At 39.8% G+C, this 24,923-nt stretch overlaps 2 protein-coding genes across 2 annotated transcripts in view; one reads left to right on the forward strand and one right to left on the reverse strand.

Moving 5' to 3' along the window:
- The window catches only part of LOC124721954 (katanin p60 ATPase-containing subunit A-like 1), a 210,563-nt gene that overhangs the window by 142,327 nt on the left and 43,313 nt on the right, over positions 1–24,923 (reverse strand). The window lies entirely within an intron of this gene.
- The window catches only part of LOC124722347 (trithorax group protein osa-like), a 62,890-nt gene that overhangs the window by 13,865 nt on the left and 24,102 nt on the right, over positions 1–24,923 (forward strand). The window contains exons 3-4 of the mRNA XM_047247520.1: positions 1,745–1,961; positions 11,388–11,562. Of these exons, the coding sequence (XP_047103476.1) occupies positions 1,745–1,961; positions 11,388–11,562 (392 nt within the window). The remainder of the gene's footprint in view (positions 1–1,744; positions 1,962–11,387; positions 11,563–24,923) is intronic.

Here is a 24,923-nt window from a genome sequence, read left to right on the forward strand (position 1 = left end):
CATGAATGCCAATGGGCATTTTTACTTCTACATTTCAGGCTTCTATCACAGAACGCTGTTTAATACGAACATAGACTTTGACCACGTTGCAAGCAACTGCAGTACTGGCATCTGTTGATGCAGGAAGTTACCACTGCAGTAGATTAGAGAAGAAGCTTTGTAGAATAGTGCCAAATTCAAATTTTTAAATTAATAAGCATTACTGAAGAAAAAAAAGAGGCACTGCTTGTTGACTGATCCTCAAAAGATTTTTCCGTATACCATGAGAGGTGGCTTGCAGGGTGTAAATCTAAGTTTGGATGTGTTAGGTTATGCGTGTGCTTGATCAGTTACACCCTTCTTCAGTACAAGTGTGGGAATGAGGTAAGATATCACAAGGAGCCATGTAGCTTTACTATGTAATGAATTGTTCTCTTTCCTCTTAATCTGAAACATCCATTTCCTGTACTTTTATTGTAACCAGTTTTATGATAATTTGCAGTCTAATGTCTGCAATAAAGAAATCCTGTTTTGTTTGTAGTGGTTAGCAATAAGATAAAAAATGAGTTTTGACGTATCTGACATGTTCTGCACCAAAATATTCCCCATCTTGTTCATCGCAGATATTGAAATTTATGAACTCGTAACAAAACAAAACAAAACAAAACAATGCTTTACATTTTCTCTGTGTTTTTGTAGTTCATTAAACAGAGTAAGTAATTTGAAGACTGGTTACATTTCGTTAATCTTCAGCTTCACATACTGTGCTGGATAACCATTAGTAAAGAATTAATACAGTTCAGAATGAAGATAAAGAGGAGTGGCTGTTTGTCGTTTTAAGCCCTTCTTCAGTTGCTTCTTAATTGCTGAGCAGTATTTGCTCCTTTTTTTTTTGTCTCGGATATTGAGATAGTAGGATTTTGTGGTCATTTGTGTGTGTGTGTGTGTGTGGGGGGGGGGGGGGGGGTTTGTCTGTGTGCAAGCTGTTTTCCATAAACAGTAGCAGTTAGTTTTTTACTGTGTGAAATTCGACCAGTGCACAACATCTTTCTATTTCATGTGTGTTCCAATAATAAGTGAAAGTTAATGTTGACCACCTCCTGAATTTTATGAATTACTTTGGAAATTACTTCCATTACTTTGGAAATACAGATTACAAAGGAATAAGGCTCTCACCTAAACCACTGAAGGTGGTGAATTACCTTCAGTTTGAGATTATTGTGTATGTAGTAAATGTTAAAGCTGAACTTTGCAATTTATTAAAAATGAATGCACATTAAACAGTAATGTAGTTAAGATTAGCTGTAAAATTTGATGTCATGAATAGATAGTTGCTAGTGTGTTCTATTATTTGTTAATATCTTTGAGTTCAGATCTGTCAGTAGCATAAAAAATATTTAAATAACAGTTACCTTAAAGGGAAATTTTTAATTGTTAACCTGTAACATAAGAAAGCTCATTACTTACAATGATTCTTCACTAGCAACCTACCCCTGGTTTGCATGGGTAACACTAAGTATCTATGGTCACACAACTTGTCTGGCACACTGGTAATGAATTATCTACACAAACCTTCCTCATCAATCGACCTATCTATTAGTGAAAGCTGTATCAGTATCTGTACACTGTTTCCTGAGATTATCCTTCACATTCAGACAGAAAAACATGACAGGTGAATTTAATTCATAGTATGTATATTTTATAACAGCTATTTGTGTTTCAGCAGTTTTCTCATGTGTGTTTGATTACAAACTTAAATTCACAGGTCACAAAAAACAAAACCTGGAAAGACATTGCAGGGCTTTTAGGCATCGGAGCATCTTCAAGTGCTGCATATACACTTCGGAAGCATTACACGAAAAACCTTTTGGCCTTCGAATGTCACTTTGACCGTGGAGGTATAGACCCACAACCAATTATAAATCAAGTGGAATCTACTTCGAAGAAGAAGATGACCAAGACATCATCAGTTCCATCTCCAGGTAGTCCATAACACTATACTGTTGAAATCCTTACAGAAAATTTTAATTTTATGTACTTAATTGATTTGATTTGTGCCTCTACACAGCTGCTCTGAAGTGATTACTGACATGGGCTCTACATTGCTTTTGGCCCTTAAACTATGTAGAATATTGTGATCACATGCCATCTGATGCAAAAGAGTGGACAGAGGAATTGCAAGTTCTACTCTTCTCTCTTTCAGAAAAGCTTGCAGAATCTTATAACTTATGTACTCATATCCTGTTCATAACATATTTTGTGTTAAAGTGAGTTGCTGAAAAAGGGCCAAAATGGCATATTTGGAAGTGACTCTGTAATAGAATATATTATCACAGTGAAGTGGGCAATGGACATTTTTCCATTGTAAGATAACGGCAACAAGTGACAGTAGCATCATTCACGCTTTTGGTGCTGGTGGTGTGAAGTAAAAAAGATTTTTATTAGTTGTTGATAATAGTATTGGTATGTGTTGATGCATGAAATAAGTATTATACAAGGGAATAAATTTTAACTCTTGTGCATTGCTAAAAAGCACAGTTAAAAATACACATTTATATGTTGTTGAGGCTGTGTACTGTCAGTACTTACTGATGGTACACATTGTACAATATACGCGTCAAATCATATAACAAAATTGAAGATACTAGTCAGTGAGAAGCCATTAGCGTGTTTAATATTACTGGAGTTAAATTCCGTGAGGTAATGTATGATCCAGTCACATCAATGCAACCACCTGTGAGAAGCATGAACAACCACCTTTTGCAGTGTGGGTGGGCAGAGAGAGAGTCAGTGAGGTTCTGAAAGGAACCAACAGGGATGAAGACCCATGCCAACTCCAGTGCCATGGCCAGCTGCACTGGGTTCCTAGGCTGTGGACGCATTACGCAGACAGGCCGATTGAGATAGTCCCACGGATTCTTGATTGGATTTAACTGGTGAATTTGGTGGCCAGGGTAGTGTGGTAAATGCATCCTGGCACTCTTCAAAGCATGCAGCTACACTCAGAGTTGTATGACATGTTGCATTGTCATGCTGGTAGATGACTGTGCTGAGGAAAAAAAACAAACTGTGTATTGGGGTGGACATGGTTCCCAAGGGTATTTGCATAGTTGTGGTGATCCATTGTACCATCCAGAATGACAAGATCATCAAGGGAATGCCACAAAAATGTACCCCAGACAATAATGCTCCCTCCTCTGGCCTGGGCCCTTCACTTTTAGACGTTTCACGCCATCCGTGCCAACTACCATCTGCATGATGAAGCGTAAAACATGATTCATCAGAAAAGGCCACCTGACACCATTCAGTAGACTTCCAGTAGTAGAATTGGTGTGCAAATTACAGCCTACTGTGAAGCCGCATGCACAGCAATGTATGCTAAAAGGTTGTTGAGACACTGTTGGTAATCCCTTGGTTCATCAGAGCAGTCAGTTGCTCAGCAGTTGCAGATCTGTTCAATCCTACACTTTCTACAACCATTGTTCACCTCTGTCATCTATGGCCTGTGTTGAACCACAGTTCCTTGGTGCTGGTTTTGAATAGCGCCATTTTGCTATGCATGGTATACTTTAACCACGGTGACGTGTGAACAATTTACAAACTTAGCCATTTCAGAATGCTTCCGCCATTGGCCTGAAAACCAATAAACATGCTCTTTTGGGAGTCAGATAAATTGCTCCATTTTCAAATTAGGACAATGACTGCACTGTTTCCCATGTGCCCCCTGACACACCTTATATACCCTCTGCTGCCATCTGCTGTCTGTGAGTGGTTACTGTATGTTGACATCGAACATAGGTGGTGGTCACATCACTGTAACTGGACTTGTGCATATTCAGTGTAAGGATTTTTAAATTGATCCTTCACAGAATAATTTAATTTCCTCTGAGTGAACATCAAATGTAGCACACATGTTCATCTAAATTGCTCAAAAAGAAAAAAAAAAGTTTCACATCACCCACATATCTGTGATCGTGTTCACTCGTAGATTCGAGGGGAACAGGGAGTGAAAGAATTAACATTATGAAAATAAAAATGGTAAATATTGTGAAATAAAATAACAACAAAATAAAGGCAATCTGTTTATAAACATACATTTTAGCTTTGTAAATGCACATTTTAGAGAGTGTGAATTAAAATCTGTTTCTGGATAACATTCAGTATGCAGTTGCTCCACTATGTGTATTATAACATACTTCGATCCTCCTTGACAAGCTGTCTGTAAGGTGGTAGCCACATTACAGCTCAGATTAGCCTCTCTCTGATGAGGTAGGAGATTCCTTCCTCAGTACTGCGCAATGTTCAAATTACCCTCAGTAGCAGTGAGAGGTGCCTGACATTTATACATGGTACCAGTCCACAGCGTGACTGAGCCACCTCCGTGCTGAACCTATCGGTTGGCATGCCCGAGATGTGTGTTGGTACCTGGTAGTCTCTACAATCTTCTGTGATGACAATTGTCAGGTGTCAGACAAATTCTGCATCTACTGGCAAAGAGATCCGAATGCTTTTGGTAGAAGTTTCATTCTAGATGATCCCTTACCAAACCTGTCAATGTACAGAGTTGATTTAAGGTCTACTGTTGTCAATAACATATGTCTAGAGATGAAACTGACTATACAGAGACAGTCATGTAGCATCTGGTTTGACACAGTTCTCTCAGTTGCCTTTGGAAAGTCATTACGCAGCTCTCTTGCTTTCTCCTTGGATATACAGGGTGAGTCACTAACTATTGCCACCTGGAATAACTCTGGAAGGATGAGAGTAGCTGAAAAGTTTGTGGGACAAATGTTGCATGGGACAACGGGGGCCATGATATGGCATTAGTTTTTTGTTTCTAGGTGGGGTGCTTCAGAGATATGAAGGTCAACTTTGTTTCTTTAAATGGGACGCTATAGATTGGTACTTATTTTCTGATAGTGGCTATCGAGATGAATCCAATGATGTGTAACACTATGGCCTTTGAAGTTCAACAAAGGTCAAAAAGGTGGCATGAACATCGATTTACAGAATGTGTTTGAAGTGATGACCATTTGTATCAGTGCAGTGCTGCAATCTTATCATCATGGATTTGGTGGTATTCCTTATCACTTTGGCACTGATTGAAACATATCTAATGTACCATTGACATGTAAACACCATTCGATGGTTTCACAATAAAACACTAACAGAAACTGTAAGACTAGTAATGTCAAATCAAGCGAATGTTAATGATGTATTCCTTCGAAGAACAAATCGATATGCTTCTCATTTACAGAGAATGCCAACGAAATTCAGTGAGAGCTAGATACTTATACACCGAAAGATATCCTCCATGTGCCCACCCTACATGTCATACACTTAAATGTGTGTATAATAAATTGAGAACAACTGGGTCTTTAATGCATGGGAAACATATCCGGCAAAGCAAAGTTACTAACAAGGAAATGGAAATTGGTACTCTTGCCACTGTGGCTCGAGATCCTTGTGTTAGTTCACATCAAATCACAAGGGAATCTGGCATGAGCCAGAGTAGTGTTGTTCGTGTTCTGCATAAATATCATCCTTACCATATCAGTCTCCACCAACAATTAACTGGTACGGATTGTATGCATGACATTGAATTCTGCCAATGGGCTCAATTTCAGATTCAGAGTGATGGCACATTTTTGAATTTGATTTTATTTAATGACAAGGCCTCATTCATGAACCGTGGAAATGTTAATTTGTATAACATGCATTATTGGGCAACTGAAAACCCATGTTGGCTGCAGCAAGTTGCACACCAAAAACTGTGGTCGCTGAATGTATGGTGTGGGATTCTAGAGGCCAGAATTACAGGCACCTATTTCATCAAAGGAAATCTTAATGGTAGGAAGTACACCACATTCGTGCAAGGAACATTAAGTCTGTTGTTGGAAGAAATACCTTCAGGAACAAAGAACAGAATGTGGTATCGACACTATGGGTGTCTGACACATTTTTCGCTGATGGCTAGAAATGAGTTGCAGAGAGAATTCCCAAATCATTGGATTGGACACGGAGGAAATGTGTCGTGGTAGCCTCGTTCGCCAAACTTGACGCCTCTGGATTTTTTCTTGTGGGGATTCGTAAAAGACATAGTTTATAAAGACATTCCAACTACACTGAAGATATGCGAGAGAGAACTGTCAGAGCATGTGCTTCGATAAGTGCCAAAGTGTTAAGGAATACCACTAAATCCATGATAAGAATATTGCAGCACTGCATTGATACCAATGGTCATCACTTACAACATCTTCTGTAAATGGACGTTCATGCCACCTTTGTGACCTTCGTTGACCTTCAAAGACCTTACTATTACACATCATTGGATTCGTTTTGATAGCCACTGTCAGAAAATAAGTACCAAACTATAGCATTCCATTTGAAAAAACAAAGTTGACCTTCATATCTCTGAAGTGACCCCACATAGCAACAAAAAAACCAACGTCATATTATGGTCCCTGTTTTTCCCATGCAACTTTTGTCCCACAAACTTTTCGGCTTCTATCATACTTTTGGAGTTATTTTAGGTGGCAATAGTTAGTGACTCACCCTGTATATGAGCCATAATGTATATGTTAGACACATTAGCTAGTACTGTCAACTGTCAATGACAACTACAAGGCATATCTCTCTCTCCTGTCTCGTGACAGATGTACAAATGACATTACTGTGATGTATGTTAGCAGGTGGGCATCTTTCCACTTAGACATCCTGCCTTGCCCTGAGATGATAAAGTGCACACAGTTTACTTTTGAAGTGACTCTTTGAGACATATCGACAAGCTAAATAGTGTACACAGACTAAATTATCATTCCATGTGCTCTACTAAATGCCACAGAGAATGTAGTTTTATGTTTAACACATCTACACAGTCATTGTCGTATGAGAGCTGAGAAAGAGGTTGTGTGTGTGTGTGTGTGTGTGTGTGGTGGTGGTGGTGGGGGGGGGGGGATTATAATAAACAGAAACAGATATTTCGTCCCACAAACATAATTTTGTTATTCTTGTGTTTAAAGTGAAATGGATATTTTATTTTTTGCCCCAATCTCAAAATACACACATCAAAAAAAGTTTTACATCACCTCGGTTCTGGAACCTGTATAGAAAATTGGAATAGATATCAACATAAACATCATTTCCACCTTTTTTTATTGCTCATGAAAACCACACATTGCGTGTTGTACCAACATACAGTGAGACCTTCAGAGGTGGTGGTCCAGATTGCTGTATACACCAGTACCTCTAATATGCAGTAGCACATCCTCTTGCAATGATGCATACCTGTATTCATCATGGCATATTGTCCACAAGTTCAGCAAGGCACTGTTGCTCCAGATTGTCCCAGTCCTCAATGGCGATTCAGCGTAGATCCCTCAGAGCGGTTGGTGGGTCACGTTGTCCAGAAACAGCCCTTTTCAATCTGTCCCAGGTATGTTCGATAGGGTTCATGTCTGGAGAAAATTCTGGCAACTGTTGTCGAGCGATGTTGTTATTCTGAAGGAAGTCATTCACAAGATGACAAGGGGGCGTGAATTGTCGTCCATGAAGACGAATGCCTCGCCAATATGCTGCCGATATGGTTGCACTATTGGTGGGAGGATGGCATTCACGTATTGTACAGTCGTTACGGCCCCTTCCATGACCACCAGCGATGTACGTTGGCCCCACATAATGCCATCCCAAAACGTCACGGAACCTCCACATTGCAGCACTCGCTGGATAGTGTGTCTAAGGCGTTCAGCCTGACCAGTTGCCTCCAAACATGTCGCCGATGATTGTCTGATTGAAGGCATATGCGACACTCATGGGTGAAGAGAGTGTGATACCAATCCTGAGAGGTCCATTCAGCATGTTGTTGGGCCCATCTGTACCGCACTGCATGGTGTTGTGGTTGCAAAGATGGGCCTCGCCATGGACGTCAGGAGTGAAGTTGCGCACTGTTTGAGTCATAACATGACGTCTTGTGGCTGCATGAAAAGCTTTGTGCATCATGGTGGAATTACTGTCATGGTTCCTCTGAGCCACATTCCGTAGGCAGCGGTCATCCACTGCAGTAGTAGCCCTTGTGCGGCCTGTGCGTGGCGTGTCATCAACAGTTCCTGTCTCTCTGTATCTCCTCCATGTTCGAACAACATCGCTTTGGTTCACTCTTTGACTCCTGGACACTTCTCTTGTTGAGAGCCCTTCCTGGCATAAAGTAACAATGCAGATGTGATCGAATCATGGTATTGGCCGTCTAGGCATGGTTGAACTACAGAAAACATGAGCTGTGTACCTCCGTCCTGTTTGGATGACTGGAATTGATCAGCTGCCGGACACCCTCCATCTAATAGATGGTGTCCATGCATGGTTGTTTACATCTTTGGGCATGTTTAGTGGCATCTCTGAACAGTCAAAGGGACTGTGTCTATGATACAATATCCCCATTCACCATCTGTCTTCAGGAGTTCTGGGAACTGGGGTGATGCAAAACTTTTTTTGATGTGTGTACCAGTAAATGATTGATGATACATTTTGGAAGTTAGTATCAGTTGATGCATTTGACTTATGTAGGCATTGGTTGTCTCATTCTTTCTCTACAAATAACACATTCTGCAAACTCTTGTGAAATGACAAGATAAACCATATGCTTCCCTTCATTATTCTGTTATTTTAGTTACTTCTGATGTGATAGTAAATCCATAAAGATTTTAAAGAAAATTGAGAGATTGATTGTGCAGTAATTTAGCAGATTTGAGAGTAGGTCAGTATTCATAACGTTCAATGATAGCATACGGAAAGTTGGTTTTAATCATTGGCAGAGTGGTTCATTGTCAGGTTTATCACTCACAGTGATGTAACACAGTGTAAGAACAGTGGTCATAAAAAGCTCTTAACATACAGGGTCCAGAGCTGAGTGTTGTGCCTTTTCAATGATGATAGGTTTCAAATTTAACATGGCTTGGTGCTGTGGGTGAGTGGTGGTCCATCTCAATCAGTTTCAAAGAAAACTATATGAAGGGAAGTGTGTGCAAAGAACGTTTGGATTTGTGTAACTCATGAGAGGCCATTGCTCAGAGTGGTACATAAAGCTGCACTTCTTCAGTGGACCAAACACACACAAAAAATGGAAATGATCGTATGGTGTCAGTGGCCAGGAGTTCCCAGTCGGGAAGTTCTGCCGCCAAGTGCAGGTCTTATTGAGTGTGACGCAACATTGGGCGACCTTCGTGTTGAGAATGGGGATGAAATGATGATGATAGCACAACACACAGTCGCTGAGGGGAGAAAATCTTCCGCCCCAGTCGGGAACCGAACCCGGGCCCCTGTGTGTGGCAATCCAATGCACTGACCATTCAGCTAATGGGGCAGACAACACACACAAACTGGACATCAGCAGGATGGAGGTGAGTAGTGTGGTCTGTCGAGTTGCGATTTGACCTCTTTTATACAGTGCAAGGCATTGGGGGCAGTGACACCCTGATGAGGCAGTGTGTGGAGGCAAGAGGTAGTTCTGTGATGTTTTGGTGGTATTTTTTCGTACCATTACTTGGAATCCCCCATTTGGGTTACTGTGAACATGAGCTGGGATGTTGATTTCAACACTGTGAGTGACTAAATGTCACCCTTTCCTCATAGTCATGATGAGAATGCTGTGGACACTCCCCTCTTTCAACACAATAACAGCTGTGTTCACTGGGTTTCGCGCATATGTGCTTGGTTTGATGAAGACTTGGGGCCTTACTGCATTTCAGTTGGTGTACTAAATCATCTGATGGTAATCCCATAGAAACTGTGTGGGAAGGTTTGGAATAATGGGTGAAATGACAGTCAGCCTCCCCACATTTTGGTAGCTATACAGGATTTAACCATAACTGAGTGGCTTCATTTAGGTATGTCACACCTGAAGAAACTTACAGGTTCTCTTCCTTGCAAAACTGGAGTGGTTGTGAAAGCTAGAAATGTTGTGCAGTATTAGCTTTGTGCTGTTTTGGGGGGTGACTAATTTTTTCCCCAGTATGCTAATGTAACATAAAGATGTGCCACATTCTCTTCATGACATCATTTTCATCATCTGCCAGTGCCATTATCAATTATGTAATTAAATCATTTTTAAGTATGCAGCACTTGACAAGAAAAAAGTGAGAGATCATCTATATAAGTGTTAAAAGGAATCCATGAAACTTCGGTTACACTATAAGTCAGTTAGCTCTAAAGGCCATAATTGAACTAAATACCTAAGAATTACAATAACGAACAACTTAAATTGGAAGAAAATACATAGGAAATGTTGTGGGGAAGACAAACCAAAGGCTGTGTTTTATTGGCAGAAAACTTAGAAGATGCAGCAGATCTAGTAAAGAGACTGCCTGCACTGCATTTGTCCATCCTCTTCTGAAGTACTGCTGCACGGCATCGGATCATTACATGGTTCGATTAATGGAGCACATTGAGAAAGTTCAAAGAAGGGCAGCAAATTTTGTAGTATCGAGAAATATGGGAGAGAGTCATGGACATGATACAGGATTGGGGTGGACATCATTAAAACAAAGGTGTTTTTCACAGTCACAGTAACTTCTCACGAAATTTCAATCACCAACTTTCTCCTCTGAATGTGAAAATGTTTTGTTGACACTGACCTACATAGGGAGAAATGATCATCATAATAAAATAAGGGAAATCAGAGCTTGCACGGAAAGGTATAGTTGTTGGTTTTTTCCACGCATTGTTTTAGAATGGAATAACAGTTAATAATAGAGATATTATTCCTCTACTTGCAATGATTCATCAGCATGAAATTGAAGGCCTCGGTGGTGTTCTTCTAGTTTTGGAAAAAGATTAAAGTTAGATGGGACCAAGTCAGAACTGTGTGGAGGACGATCGACCGACAGTGATCCCCCTAAGCATCGGATTACAGCAGATTTCACTGTGCTCGTGTGTGATTTGGCATTGTCATGCTAAAGAAGAGGTTGGACTAACTCTTCAAATTCAAAAATCGATTACAGCATTCAGTTTCTCACACACCGACATAGTTACATTACATACTGCCATGCTGTACACTACAATCCGGAGCCCTCTAGTGGCACACAGTTACATTACATACTGCCATAGATTTATTTCTTTGCACTTTTTTGAAAATTTTTTAATATGTTGAGCTGTTGTTGTTGTATTGAGTAATGATGTTTTAACTCCATGCATTTTGTATTTGTTTTTCTTCACTAATTTGTCTTCAAGTCTGTATACCCAGTCTGTGTGAAGTAAAGTAATTGTTGCATTGTTTGTTATTGATATTCAGTAAGTTGCTCATCTCAGTGATTCTTTTAATTTGCAATATATAGAATATCCAAATTACACTGATTACAATTTACTACAAATATAGTACAGTTTTGGAATGGTACTCTGGTTAATATGAATTTTTGCAGGAATTCAGCAAGGCTATCAAGGCCAGTCCGGGTACTCTCAGTATCCGGATCAGTATCCCCATAGTCATGGACAACCAACGAATATGGGGCAGGAATTCAATCAGCAGTACTCTCCCAGCAGCTCATGTCCACCTGCTCGGCCTATGTATCCTCCCTACGCTTCTGAGGCTGAAAGGTGGGCTTCGAGTTCCTCAGTATATAAACCCATGTGCATATATTTTATCCTGGAGTGATCTGATATTGACTTCTTGTAATGTGTTGTCAGGATATGTATTGTTCTGTATTGTTCACTGACATGCATTTGTGACTAATTTTTGCTTCAGAAGAATAGAAAAGAGAAGTACCACAGATCTCTGAAAGGTAAACATCCCTTAGTTGGAAACAACGAAGTATATGAGAGGACAGTGTAGTGAGGCAGCAGTCGTGAAACAATAGTGAGGGAGGGGGGGGGGGGGGTAGAATGGTAATAAAATTGCCTCATATTTGGAGGAGAGAAAGGTCAGATATTTTTGTTTGTGTTTATTTATTACTCTGGAGAACTTCCTGGAAAATGTTTATGTTTGGAGAAAGAAACTGCAGGTAATGTGTAATATTAATGAATGAATCTTGTGCAAGCTCCTGTGCAGTGGTGTAGTCATTCTCACCGGAGGATTACAAGTGTACTATTTGTGCTCTGTTCCTCTGCCATTTTCACAGGGGAATGAAAAATGTGAACTCCACCACAACACATTTAAGCTGTGGTAAGTGGCTTACATAGAATTACCAACAAATGGAATATTGTCTGCACTGTTTGGTCTGTGCTGAGGTAAAGTTGATGTTAAAATATTTCACATAATCAAAATTTGAATTGTTGCTGTAAGATGCTGCTTATATTTTACCATCTACTGTTTCTTCCCATAGATTTATTTCTTTGCACTTTTTTGAAAATTTTTTAATATGTTGAGCTGTTGTTGTTGTATTGAGTAATGATGTTTTAACTCCATGCATTTTGTATTTTTTTTCCTTCACTAATTTGTATTTAAGTCTGTATACCCAGTCTGTGTGAAGTAAAGTAATTGTTGCATTGTTTTTTCTCCACTACAAATTTTTGCTTACAACATTCAAACTGTAATGTAACAACTGTAATATGAAGAGCAATCAAAGGAGCTGTCTCTGTTTACTGCTCTACAGTATTGTTTGATGTTCTTTTATTTCTGTATGGGGGAAGGGGGGGGGGGGAGAGGGAGAGAACTAGTGTGCAGATGGCATAAATGAATTTTGCATGAGAGTTCAGACTGACTGACATGAACCATGTAACAAAGGTTAAAAAAAGTATTTTATTTATGGTGCCGCAACATGAATTTTCTATTGACTCCCACTAGAAATAAAAATGTGACAAGCATTACATTGCAGACGTGGATTGAAAATACCACCACCACCACCACCACCAGGACCAGGACCATTCCTCTCCACAAGATAAGTTATGACTACATATTCTGGGATACAACAGTTGTGGCAGTCGCCAGGAGAATGTCAGTTCCCCCAACCCTTGTACTTTCTTCTTCTGTAATTGCCAATGCCGATTAGAATTCAGTCCATGGCAGTAAATGCATACAGTTAACACAGTGTCAATTATGACATGGCTGTCATTCAGGCAGCACCATAAAAAACAACAGTTACTCAGGTGATACCTATCACTGACATGTATTATTTAGTAATACTATGCTTGATTCATGCAGTTGCTGTTAGTATGGCTTTCAAACTGTGTTGTGACTTTGAGTCACTTATGTAGTCACTGGATTAAATAATTGGCAAGGAGAATGTAGATTCCTCTTGAGTACTTCCTTGCTCATGTTTGTTAGCTAATGCTACTAAATTCCAGTACGCACAGAGGAAAATGAAAGGATCACATACGAGGTATTTAAGAATTTCATGCAATTTTAAAGAGAGTCCCAGAGGAGAAGAAATCGTGACCAGACAGCAGATTGCCACAGCAAAAGCATGTGCCTTTTCACCTTAGATACTATATAGAATATGTGCAGAAGTATACTGAATGGAAACGTATGATTGATATGGAACTTTGTCTCAGAATAAGGATATTATCAGGTACTGCCAGAAGTGAAGCTTTGAGGGCCGATCGTGATTCATGTTCAAGTAGTTCAGTTGCTAGAACACTTGGCCACAAAAGGTGACGGTTCAAGTGCTGGTTTAGTGTATGGCTCTAAACTGCCAAGAAGTTTCAAGTATATTAAGGAAAGAAGACTTGTGTTCATAATTTGCACAATTTCTAGAAAAAAACGTTTTTGATCTCGCTTTTTTAGAATTGTGTGATTGTTGTCCATATCCTATAAGCCACAAGTGGCATATGTCTTAATGTCTTAAATGCATGAAATGATTTCACAGGGGGCCTTCATTTGATAGACAGAATTGTAAAATTTTTGGGATTAAAATACATAAAGTGTGTTGATAAGGCTTACAGTCCAAAGAAGAATCCAATGTTGGATCAAAAATTTTGTGTGTGTAGAAGACCTGACGTAACGACAGTCACATTTGGCAAGATTTGAAAGACAGTAGTAGTTTACAAGTGTTCGCCATGAAAGGAAACAGACATTTTTGCAGTCTTTGTTATTTCAGTTGCACTTAGACAATAAATGTATATCGTTATTTGTATTTATTATTTATTGAAGTGTGATTGAAATAGATGAGACTTTGAACAAATTGTCAATAAGTGCTTTGCGAGATACAACTAACTGAAGAAATGTGCAAAATTAATATTCCTTTCCAACAAATTCAATCTTTATCATGAGGAGGTGAGTGCAAGAAGAGGTTACATCCAGAAATTACACATGCGGAATGAATTTAAAATGTGCAGAGTTTGCTCCAGGAAGTGATTGATCTTGTAACTGTGGGAGATGTGTTCAAGTGAAAGGCTTACACCACACTGAAAATTTGCACAGTCAGAAGAAAGTTCTGTAGACAGTGTTACCACTGATCTGAATGATTTCTCTGATACTGAATTTTAAGATATGTTCTAAAGTTAATCAAAACATGGTAATTGCTGTTATATTATTTATTCCCTTTCTTGCTACAAAGCTGTAAAACCTTATCTCTTGCATCTTTGCTGTCCAGAAATTTTCAGAGAAATACATTTTATCTGTTGACATGTAATGTATACAGAAATTAGAGGACTTCTATCCTTTGTTGGTATGTCATCTCATTGCAAATGGATAATTGTGTACTGTAATCCCACATAGTTAATGTTAAACTCTTGCCTTTGTTTTTGCCTCTGAGCAGTAATCTTGATAGGTGTATCTCAGAACAGGGAGCCACTGTAAAGTACAGGGTAATTACCATTTGAATTCCATTTTCGAAATGCTGTAAATTAAAAAAAAAAAAAAAAAAAAGAACCATTGCTCAGAATGACATCTTATATCAATAGAACATTATTGAAGAAGGGGGAAACGTTATTTTGTTTTTTTTGGGGGGGGGGGGATGAAAATTTTACCACTAGGCAGCACCTTAAGCGTCATAATGTAAGTGATTTTGGCTACTAACAAAAGATGAATCGCAATATGACAGCCATGATGTTAGTTGCATATGAAACCAACCATACTATGTAATGATGGCAGAAGTTTGGCATTCAATAGTTGTGGTACTTTAAGTTAGCAAAGCCCATCCACTGCGACATGGTTGTACTACGTCGGATGGGAAAAATTGGTTTTTAACTGTCCAGAGACCAGAAACTGCATAAAAAGCAACAATGACATCTGGTTTTAGTTTTCACAAGGCCAAGAAATGGCATAAAAAGCATGTCATAAGACTGGCGAAAGATGTGTTCAATTTGCTGTCCACCGTTTCCTGCCACAAGTTGAAATCTAAAAATGGCATGTTGCACAACAGATTGGAGTGTCTCATGGTTCACGTTCAGAATGTGGTGCTCAATGTGTGCATTCATATCAGCTGTGTTTGTTATCAGAGCACTAAACACTATCTTTCAGGTTACCCCACAGACAGAAGTCACATAGATAAAGATCAAATTATCTGAACATCCAGGCTGTAGGGAAATGACAGCTGATAATTCTAGCATTTCCAAAGTGCCTCTGCAGCAACTTCATCACTGACTGTGCAATATGCAGAGGAGCACCACCTTGCATTCAGTGTTTAACTGTGATGGCACAGGTAACAGGCCCTGCAGGACCCATCTCCTCAGAAAATATGGTCTTATAATATCATCAACCTGCACCATGCAGTTACTGTTGCAGATTGAAGCAGTAACGGTTGATGTGTGAGCAGATTTCCCGTCGACCATATTCTGCAATTCTGTGTATTTTCATGTCCTTGTAGTTGGAAATGGGTTTTGTCTGTGTGCAGAATGTTCTATGGCCATTCATTGTCCACTTTCGTGCAAGTAAGAACACTAGAGAAAACATTTTTGTTATTGGTAAGTCAGCATGAAGCAACTCCTGAAGATTGGTAAAATTGTGGATAGCAATGCAGGATGTTTTGTAAAAATGTATTCACCATGCTCACATTCATGTCCAAAGTTTGGGCAATTCCCCATGCACTGCATGTTTACACACCACCTTGTGACCTCTCCTGCAATGCTGTGGTCACTTCTACTGATGTTTGATCAGTTGTTTTTCTCCCTGTGCCACACTTTACTACAGAAGAACCTGTCTTTTTGAATTTTATAATGATTTTCTCCAGAACCTTGGCAAAAATTGGACCAATGCCTATTTTTGTACCCTTCAGCACCTGGAACTTTCTGCAAAGCAGCTGACACACCAAGCGAGATGGCACAATGGCTAGCACACTGGACTCTCATTTGGGAGGACAATGGTTAAATCCCGCATCTGGCCATCCAGATTTAGGTTTTCTGTGATTTCTCCAAATCGCTCCAGGCAAATGCCGGGATGTTTCCTTTGAAAGGACATGGCCAACTTCCTTCCCCATCCTTCCCTAATCCAATGAGACCGATGACCTCGCTGCCTGGTCTCCTCCCCCAAACAACCCAACTCAGCCCAACTGGCACACATCACTGTTCTTGTAGAAGAGCTTTACCAGTATCATGCAATACTGCTTTGAGACATGCATGCCGAGCATCTCAGGTTCAAAATTAGGAGCAGCTGTTACCCTGTGTCTTTTATTTTGCTTATTCTGCCACTTTCAGTCCCATCTAGTCATAATTTTTTATTCATAACGTTTTCCCCTTGTTCAATAATAATCTGTACAAATTTGGTTAGGTTTTTACTGAGTTTTGAAACTGGTACTTCAATCATAATCACCCTGCATATACTCTTTGAGGCTTCTGAATTAATACATACATTTATAGCAAACTAGGAAAACAGTCAGTGCCATTTTGATGATGATTTGTGAAAATGCTGAAATTGTCTGTATGTATGGGAAAATCCAAACCTAATGACAACTCTACAATCAGTTGCATGAAACCAAGTTGCGTTCTGAAGGGTACTTTCATTTATATGCTTCAGTTGTTAAAGATGGCAATGTGAATCCCAGTGAATTGAGCAAAATGGTCACACTACTGGCCACATTTATAGGTAGTCCACAGCACATGCATGGGTACGCACAAGATGCAATAATGCATGTTTGTGCATAGGCCCACACAGATCTTTTTAAATCACATGCACATGAAATCCTACACAAGATAAAATAAAAGAACTTTTGTTAACTAGTCAATTGTCATTGGATCATCATTATATTTCTCCAAGGCTTTAAACAAAAATTGAAATCTTCAGTGGATTTCATTTCCAAGCATCACGGTTTTGAAGAGAAATGCTGTTGGTTGTTTTCCATTTAATGGCAAAATATAATTGTCACATGTAAACATTTTGCCTTAGTTGACAGAAAAGATCTCTCAATGTCAGGTTGATAGTGTCATCTCTGCAGAAACAGCAGGTATCACCAGTGATCAGGACTTCTTTGAAGTTGTCACCAAAATGTTATTTATGGTCCATGTGGCTTATTCAACAACCATTCTCCATGCACATCTAATGGGAAATGAATGAGATGATGCCTAGGAGCATTACTTGCTGAGACTGACTACCAGTGGCAGTGAAGGATATCCACTGTAACACGACACTCCACTGAAGACGGCTGCCAATCCATCACTTAAAAAGTATGAAACAATGATGCTGAACTCTGTAATTGTTGGGCTTTTCTGTACTCGCCATTACTCTCAAAAACATACAAAGCACTCATCAGTGTCGAGTATTGCAATTCAGGGAAACTGATAAAGTACATTTGCAAATATCTCAATGGAGGAAATGATATGGCAATTTTTGGAGCAGTAAATGCAACAGCACCTATAAATGGAATCGACCACTATCAACTGGAATGGTACATTAGTAGGAATGAAATAGTATGGTGCATTTTATCATTTCCAATCCATGAACAATGTCAAATAGTTACTCATTTGACAGTGCACCTTGAAAATTGACAGTGTGTGTACTTCACAATGGAAAATGCATGTGCAAGAGCATTGTCATGTTTGCCAACAATGTTAACTGTGATTTTTTCAATATGTGAGGATGTTACATGCATAAGACAGTAATCTGAAGTGCCAACATGTTATTCACAGAATGCACCAGAAAACAAGTTTAAACAATACAAACAGTGCAAAGCAGTTTCAAGACATCCCAATTTAGGTTTGATTGACATCTTAGGCCATCGGTACACCATTCACCAGACAATGCAGCATGCTGTTACTTGCAATTACTGTCAATTAGTCTACATGGCCCGACAACCTTCCAAAAACTGGGAATAGTAATTGGTCACGTATGTGTGTGTTTCAAGTGTGCAGTGCTTGCCAGGAACTAAATTTTGGAAAATCCACCAGTTATCCCATGTAAAACAGCCATTGATGACATTAACTCATGTCTCAAATCATCAGTTTTATTACAACATTTACAGACATTGATTTCTGAAGACCAATTAACATGTGCAATTACGACATGAAGCATCTGCTGGACATTTGCAAAACAGTTGTTGGATACTAGAATGTTTAAATAGCAATCGATGAATTTGCACAACTTTATGCATTGTCAACAAACTTCTATAAAATCACAGCAGCTACAGATGAACTGATTCATTAAGTTCTACCAAATATCACACAGAATCACAAAAATCACTAGTTGCTCATGCAAGTGCTACATTAACAGACAATACCAATGATGTCAGCGCCATCAATTCCTGCATCTAAAATAAAACACCAGGTAGAGTGACAACATATGAGTCCATTGATACCGTAATGAATCAAGAAAATGCTCTTAATTATTCAACTCGATTTGCCAGGCATTCCACGACACATTTCAATATTGAAACGTGGCATACCTATCATTCTTCTGTGGAACATAAATCCACCACTACTTTGCAACAGCACCAGGGTTGCAGTGAAAAAGATGTTGAACAATATCATCAAAGCTTCAGTTTGAAGTGGAAAATTTACAGGGGAAGATGCACTGTTGCCACACATCCCAATGATTCTCTAATGGACATGCCATTCAAACTGAAATGTTTGTAGTTTGTGTTGTGACTTGCATTTTCTGTGACCATCAACAAAATACAGGGAAAATTGCTATGAGTGTATGGACTAAATTTGGGAAATTCGTGCTTCTTATGCATACAGCTGTATGTGACATGCCCACACTTTTGGAAACCTTGTGATTTATTTGTTCATACATCAGACGCAAAAGGCAGAGATCCAGCACACAGTTCTAAGGATCAGTGCATAGTCTGTTGCAGAGTGAAAATTCATTCTGAAAGTAACTGGCTTGTTTTATATAATATTCCATTTGTTTTGTGGTGAAAAATTGTCATGGATTTGGTACTCACTTTTTTTGCCTGTATTCATTTGATTGACCTGAGGGCTTTAAATAAGAAAATTCATTATTAGTTGCTTTGCTTTAGGGTATTTTGAGTCTGTAACTTACCAAGTTCAGATAGCAGAAATAATTTCAGTGGGACAGTTATTCTGTGTATAGTTATTTAGTTTTGTTCTGCACTTAAGTACTTGTTTATGTGATATGTTTATGTGTATGCTACAGTTGCTGATCAACCCTGTGTTCACTATGTTGTTTGTGTCACCTTTTAGTTACAGATTATCATGCCTGCAATCTTCAACCTTGCTCAAAGAACTTCTTGCAATTTCTGCCATCTCTCTCATGTGTCTGTTAACAAACATTTTAAATCATTTTGTGGATGTTATATTTATGATGTAATAATTAATGGCTCTGGACCTTAAAATTCTTTTTATTGGAACTTGAAGATTTACAGTGGAACATTTGCTGTGGGCACTTTAACATTCAAATTCTGAGCTGTTCACTTGGACACTTGCTTGCAACTTAAGGAGATAGTTAAGGACAATACATTGTGACAAATAGATCATTATTAACACTTTCAAGATTGGTCTCTCAGGTCTATCTCAGACTATCCACACTATCATTTTTAGAGGATTTCTGAAAACTTGCTTCTTTGGAACAATAAAATAAATACGTTGAATTATTCCATAAAAATCTAGACATTTGTTTATTGAAATATATGTAAAGATTTATTGTATTCTATCTTATCAAATGAAAACATGGATTATCTGTATTAAAATACCATGTTTATGACATCTGAAAAAAGAAACGCATCATACACATTACATGTATTTTGTCTGTGTGTGATACATTTTGAAACAGTTTAGCATCTAGAGAGCTCCACAACTCAGACAACATACCACAAGAAAGTGTCTCTCCATGGGGATTTACACCTCTGTTGTCTGATTACTTTGTTACACTCTATAAAATCAAGGTTTGGATTCACCTTCTTTTGGGATAAAACTGACTGCTAGTTCCAGAAGAAAATTTGCTAATTTGTATTTTTTCCTTTCAACATTGATTCCTGGTTTCCTAATACCGGATAAAAAGTACTAGCAGCACTGATCATAAAAAGGTGAAAGAATAATTTTTCCCAACATTTCAGCTGTTTTCTTTTGAATGGCTAATGTGCTGTCATCTGGTCTGATCTGTCAACACCTTTCTTGTAAATATTATAGTGTAGCAAACTGTTGAATCTGCTGGAAGTAGCACAACTACTCAAGTGAACGCTGTGTGACAGGTTAGCAGCTTCAATGTGTCTCCTTTATTAGTCCCGTTTTACATACAACAGGCGTTTCCTTCTGCTTGGAATTATTTCAGCTCTTTTTCGGTTTTTGTTTGATAGTGCTTTGCGGAAACTTGCTGTTTACCGTACAAGTAACAACTGGTGTTACATCATTATTTGTACAGAAACATTGAAGCTGCTGGCACAATATAAAAGGAAGAACATACAGAGTGAATATGAATGTGTAAAGTTTCACCTGCAAGTAATATTTCAACATAGTAGCATACTGATTATGTGCTTGCTTTCTGACTGACTCATAGCAGCAGACCCAGTTATTATCTGTATATATTAGTTACTGAATATGTAAATGAGCCATTTATTGGTAAATGAATGTAAGTGTATGGTATGTACTTATGTGGGGGATGGCTGGATGTAATTTATACGTTACTGCTGGCATACCAATTTTCACTTTGTTTATGCAGCTTTATTTTTATCACATGGATGGCTGATACATTCCTGTACAGATGCAATTTGGAGTTTATATTCATTTTTGTAACTTGACTTGTACACTCTTACAGCTGATGATATCTGTATCTTATCACATGATAATTAAAACACAAAACAGTGTCAAGGTTTTTCTCCTTTTTATGTCAGTCTCTTGGCTTCCTTAATAATGGCCATCTAGAGGCTGACATCAGCCTTTTGTGAAAGGCCCTCAGGGGCTCAGGATTTGTTTCCTGGGTACAGGCTTGGTGACCCTAAGGTTCCTGAGCTGGGGACTGGTAAGTGTCACCAGTCGCCTGTCACCATAAGCTCTGGGCATGCTGCAGCAACCACTGTGCAGCATGATGGTGGAATGTTGTGTGTCATGGGCTTTACCACCCGAATCACATGGATGGTACAAACTGCTGTTAGAAACCCCTCAGTCTCAAGGTGTGCTGTGCACTGATGAGGTGGAACAGTCATTTGCGGGCAACTTCTGAAGAACCTGGTGTGCCTCTGTTGTATAAGGCTTACTTTGTTATGTGGGGCTCTGTCTAGGTGAACTTTTATTCCCCTAGCTGTTCATGGGACCAAAATGGATCCTTCAAAATTTTCCCTTCCTCCTCTCAGTGGAAAAGGTAGACTGCTGGAAGGTACCCAATCTAACAAACGGGCTCATGTAGCCAGTCCTTCTGATTCATTCTAAAAGTATTGTCTTGAGTAATAGAACACGTACTGATTATCAGAAAGTGGTTTTAATAGTGAGAAGAAAAGAGTGTAGTTTTGAGAAGGTTTCCCCATCCTATATCCCAAAGGGTTTTGAGGGAACCTGTGGCTCTTTAAAAACAGTAAAATGCTTGTGCAATGCGACATTGTTAGTGTAAACTCCTAGTTCCCAACCATCAGCTAACCTCCAAGAAGGTAGCTGCTTCGGGGAGTGTGCAATAGACACTGAACTGTGCAACACGTTGAACTACAGCAAAGGTGTTGTGACTTGCAGGGATCTCGTTCACATTCCCAAGGAGGTATTGTGATGTGAGTGGGCTCCAGAAGGTATAGTCGATGTGAAAGACATTGTGAAGAGGGTAGATGGGATCTTGTAAATTCAGATTCCTTTATCTTGATATTCAATAGTATGGAAGTCCCTGAGTACATAAAGGCAGATTTCTTTCATCTAAACATGCGGCCTTATGTCACCAACCCAATGCCTTCTTTCAAATGCCAGCACTTTGGACATACTACTTGTGGGAGTCGTGGAGAAGCCACTTCGGGAAAATGTGGTAAGGCTGCCCATGAAGAGTCGCTTTTACATCTCCTTTGAAGTGTATGAACTGCTCTGGGGCTCACTGTGTCTGGAGTCAGGATTGTAGTGTATACCTTGAAGAACAAAAGGTGCGAAAGCATAAGACTCTGTAATGCATTCCATATAATGAGGCCAAAAAAATAATAAAGCTATGCCGCCCACCAATGTTCACTACTTGTACCTCCTTTGTTTCAGTTCCTAAACAGCTGATGTTGCTATGCAAACAGAGGTTGCTACTATCAGCACTAGTACCTGCGTTGGTCAATGTACTTGTGCTGCTGCAGTCATTTTGAAGCCTGTCCCTCCCTCCAAAACTTCAGAAAAAGCGTGGTTGCTGACAATGCAGAAGTCCTGCCCCTCCAAAGACTCAGTCTGGTCCACTGTCCAGTACTGCCACTACCACTTCTGCAGTTGCCTCCTCGGACCAAAAAATCAAAGTTGAAGGCAAAGAATTGTCCACTGGTGGGGATGGGAAGTACACAGTCTGACAGTATTGATGTCATCCTTTCAGACACCTATTTGACTCTTCTTTGGAGGCTATGGACCTTGATGTGAGACAGGGACAACCATCTCAACCAAAGACTGAGCTCCACCCATTGTGGGCTCCCTTCCCAGTCCGAAAGTTAGGGTGAAAGTGTGACCTCATGATAGACGGCTCCCATCTAAAAGTGGAACATTAATGGGTTCATATAATGTTATAAAATGTGACACCTGCAGTCGTCCTTTTGATGTTATTTATTATACAGTTACCAGTTTTGGTGACTCAATATACGATCTTCAGGCCTTAACTGATGCCAAGGGGGTTAACTCCAATCGTATACACAATCCCATCAGTGGCAGACATCTCTGAACTGGTTTCCATAGACTATAACATTGATGTTGTGTCTCCAACCCAAAAATGCCAACATGGCTTCTGAGGTGTTCCATTTTATTACATAAGTGGATGACCGAAGTCCCTCCAACCTTCAGTCGGAAGGATGGATATACGAAAACTTAATGTGTTCAGGACACACATGGAGGAACCAAAATTCCTTACAAAGGCACACTCCCTGTGCTTGTGTTTAAGGAAACACATTTCAAGGCCACTGGTGCCCCTGTGCTACTGGGCTGTACCCTCACCTGACATGGGAAAGAGCCAAGATTGGGGTTACTGTCTTTGTCAGTAACGCACATCAACCCTATCAATCCTCTGCTCTCTCCTTGGTTACCAGTCTAGAAGCAGTAGCTGTTGCTCTTCACATGGGTGATAAGATTACTGTCTTGCTCCCTGTACCTACCTCTACAGGATGTGATAGACTCTGAGGCTTATATGTCTTATTGCACAACTCCCCTGCCTGTTTCTGCTACTGATTAATTTCAATGCCCATAATGTATTATAGGGCTTGAACTATACTTGTCCCAGGGGTCGAAACTTGGAGAACCTCATGATATCTCAGGAGCTGTGCATCCTCAACACAGGCAGTCTTACTCTTCTATCAGCTGCTACTGGCTTGTCCTCAGACAATGACCTCTTTTTCTGCTCTCCAGCCATTACAGTCTCAACACAGTGGGAAGCAACTGATGACCTTTGTTCCGGTGACCACTTCTCAGCGTGGGTTCACCCACTGGAAATGGATTGCTTGAACAGAAATCACCGAAATGGATGGGCAGCAGGGCTAATTGTACACTGTTCAGTCAGCTGGTTGTGTTTGAACACCATGACAGTGTCCAGAAATGAGTGGATTACACATCAGATGAGTGATCCTGCTGACTTTCCGTTCCAAAGTATTCGGGTCATCTTAGGAGGCAGCCTGTGTGCTGGTAGACTGATGAGTGTTGTTCAGCAGTCTGGGTGTGGCATGCTGTTCTTCGATGGTTTAAATGCCTCACAACAGCAAGCAACCTCACAGCCTTTCAAGTTGCAGGAGCCAAGGCTCAACACGTAATTAAGGAGAGCAAGGAAAGGTCATGGCAAATGTTCCCGGGCTCCATCAACTGTTCCACATATTCTACAGAGGTATGGACAGCCATCGGGAGGATTTTCTGGGGCACAGTTGTTTACCAATAGCAGCAGTGCTGAAATGAGGGTGTTTCCCAAACAATGCCTGGTGTCATCACTCAGACAATGGCAGAGCATTTTACAGCAACTACTACCAATTCCAGCTGGGATCCAGTGATCTACCGTTACTGTGTGACTGCAGAGAGGGACAAGATGGACTTCAGATTCCACAATTTTGAGGCTTTCAACTGGCCTCTTGCCATGTGGGACCTGGAATTAGCACTGCCTGAAACTCAAGATACTGCACCCGGTCACAACCAAATCTAGTGCTGCATACTTCGACGTTTGCCAGCAGCATCAAAGGAAATCCTTCTCGAATGTTTCAATCTTATATGGCAGACAGGAAACTTTCCCAACTCCTAGAGAGAAGCAATTCTGCTACCTCTCCTCAAACTAGTAAAAGACCACACATGTACCAGTAGTTATCAGAGTGTCGCCTTAATGAGCTGTGTAGGAAAGACCCTGGAGCAAATGGTTAACTGTTGTCAGGTCTGATTGTTAGAGACCAGGTAATTCCTTAATCACGCTTGGTGTGAATTCCAGATTTCAGTCCACTGTTGACAACCTTGCCGTACTGGAGACGGCTATTCAGCAGGCTTACTTACAGTACATCACTGACTTGATATCTTCT

Source organism: Schistocerca piceifrons, chromosome X (assembly GCF_021461385.2).
Source record: "Schistocerca piceifrons isolate TAMUIC-IGC-003096 chromosome X, iqSchPice1.1, whole genome shotgun sequence".
Classification (NCBI taxonomy): domain Eukaryota; kingdom Metazoa; phylum Arthropoda; class Insecta; order Orthoptera; family Acrididae; genus Schistocerca; species Schistocerca piceifrons.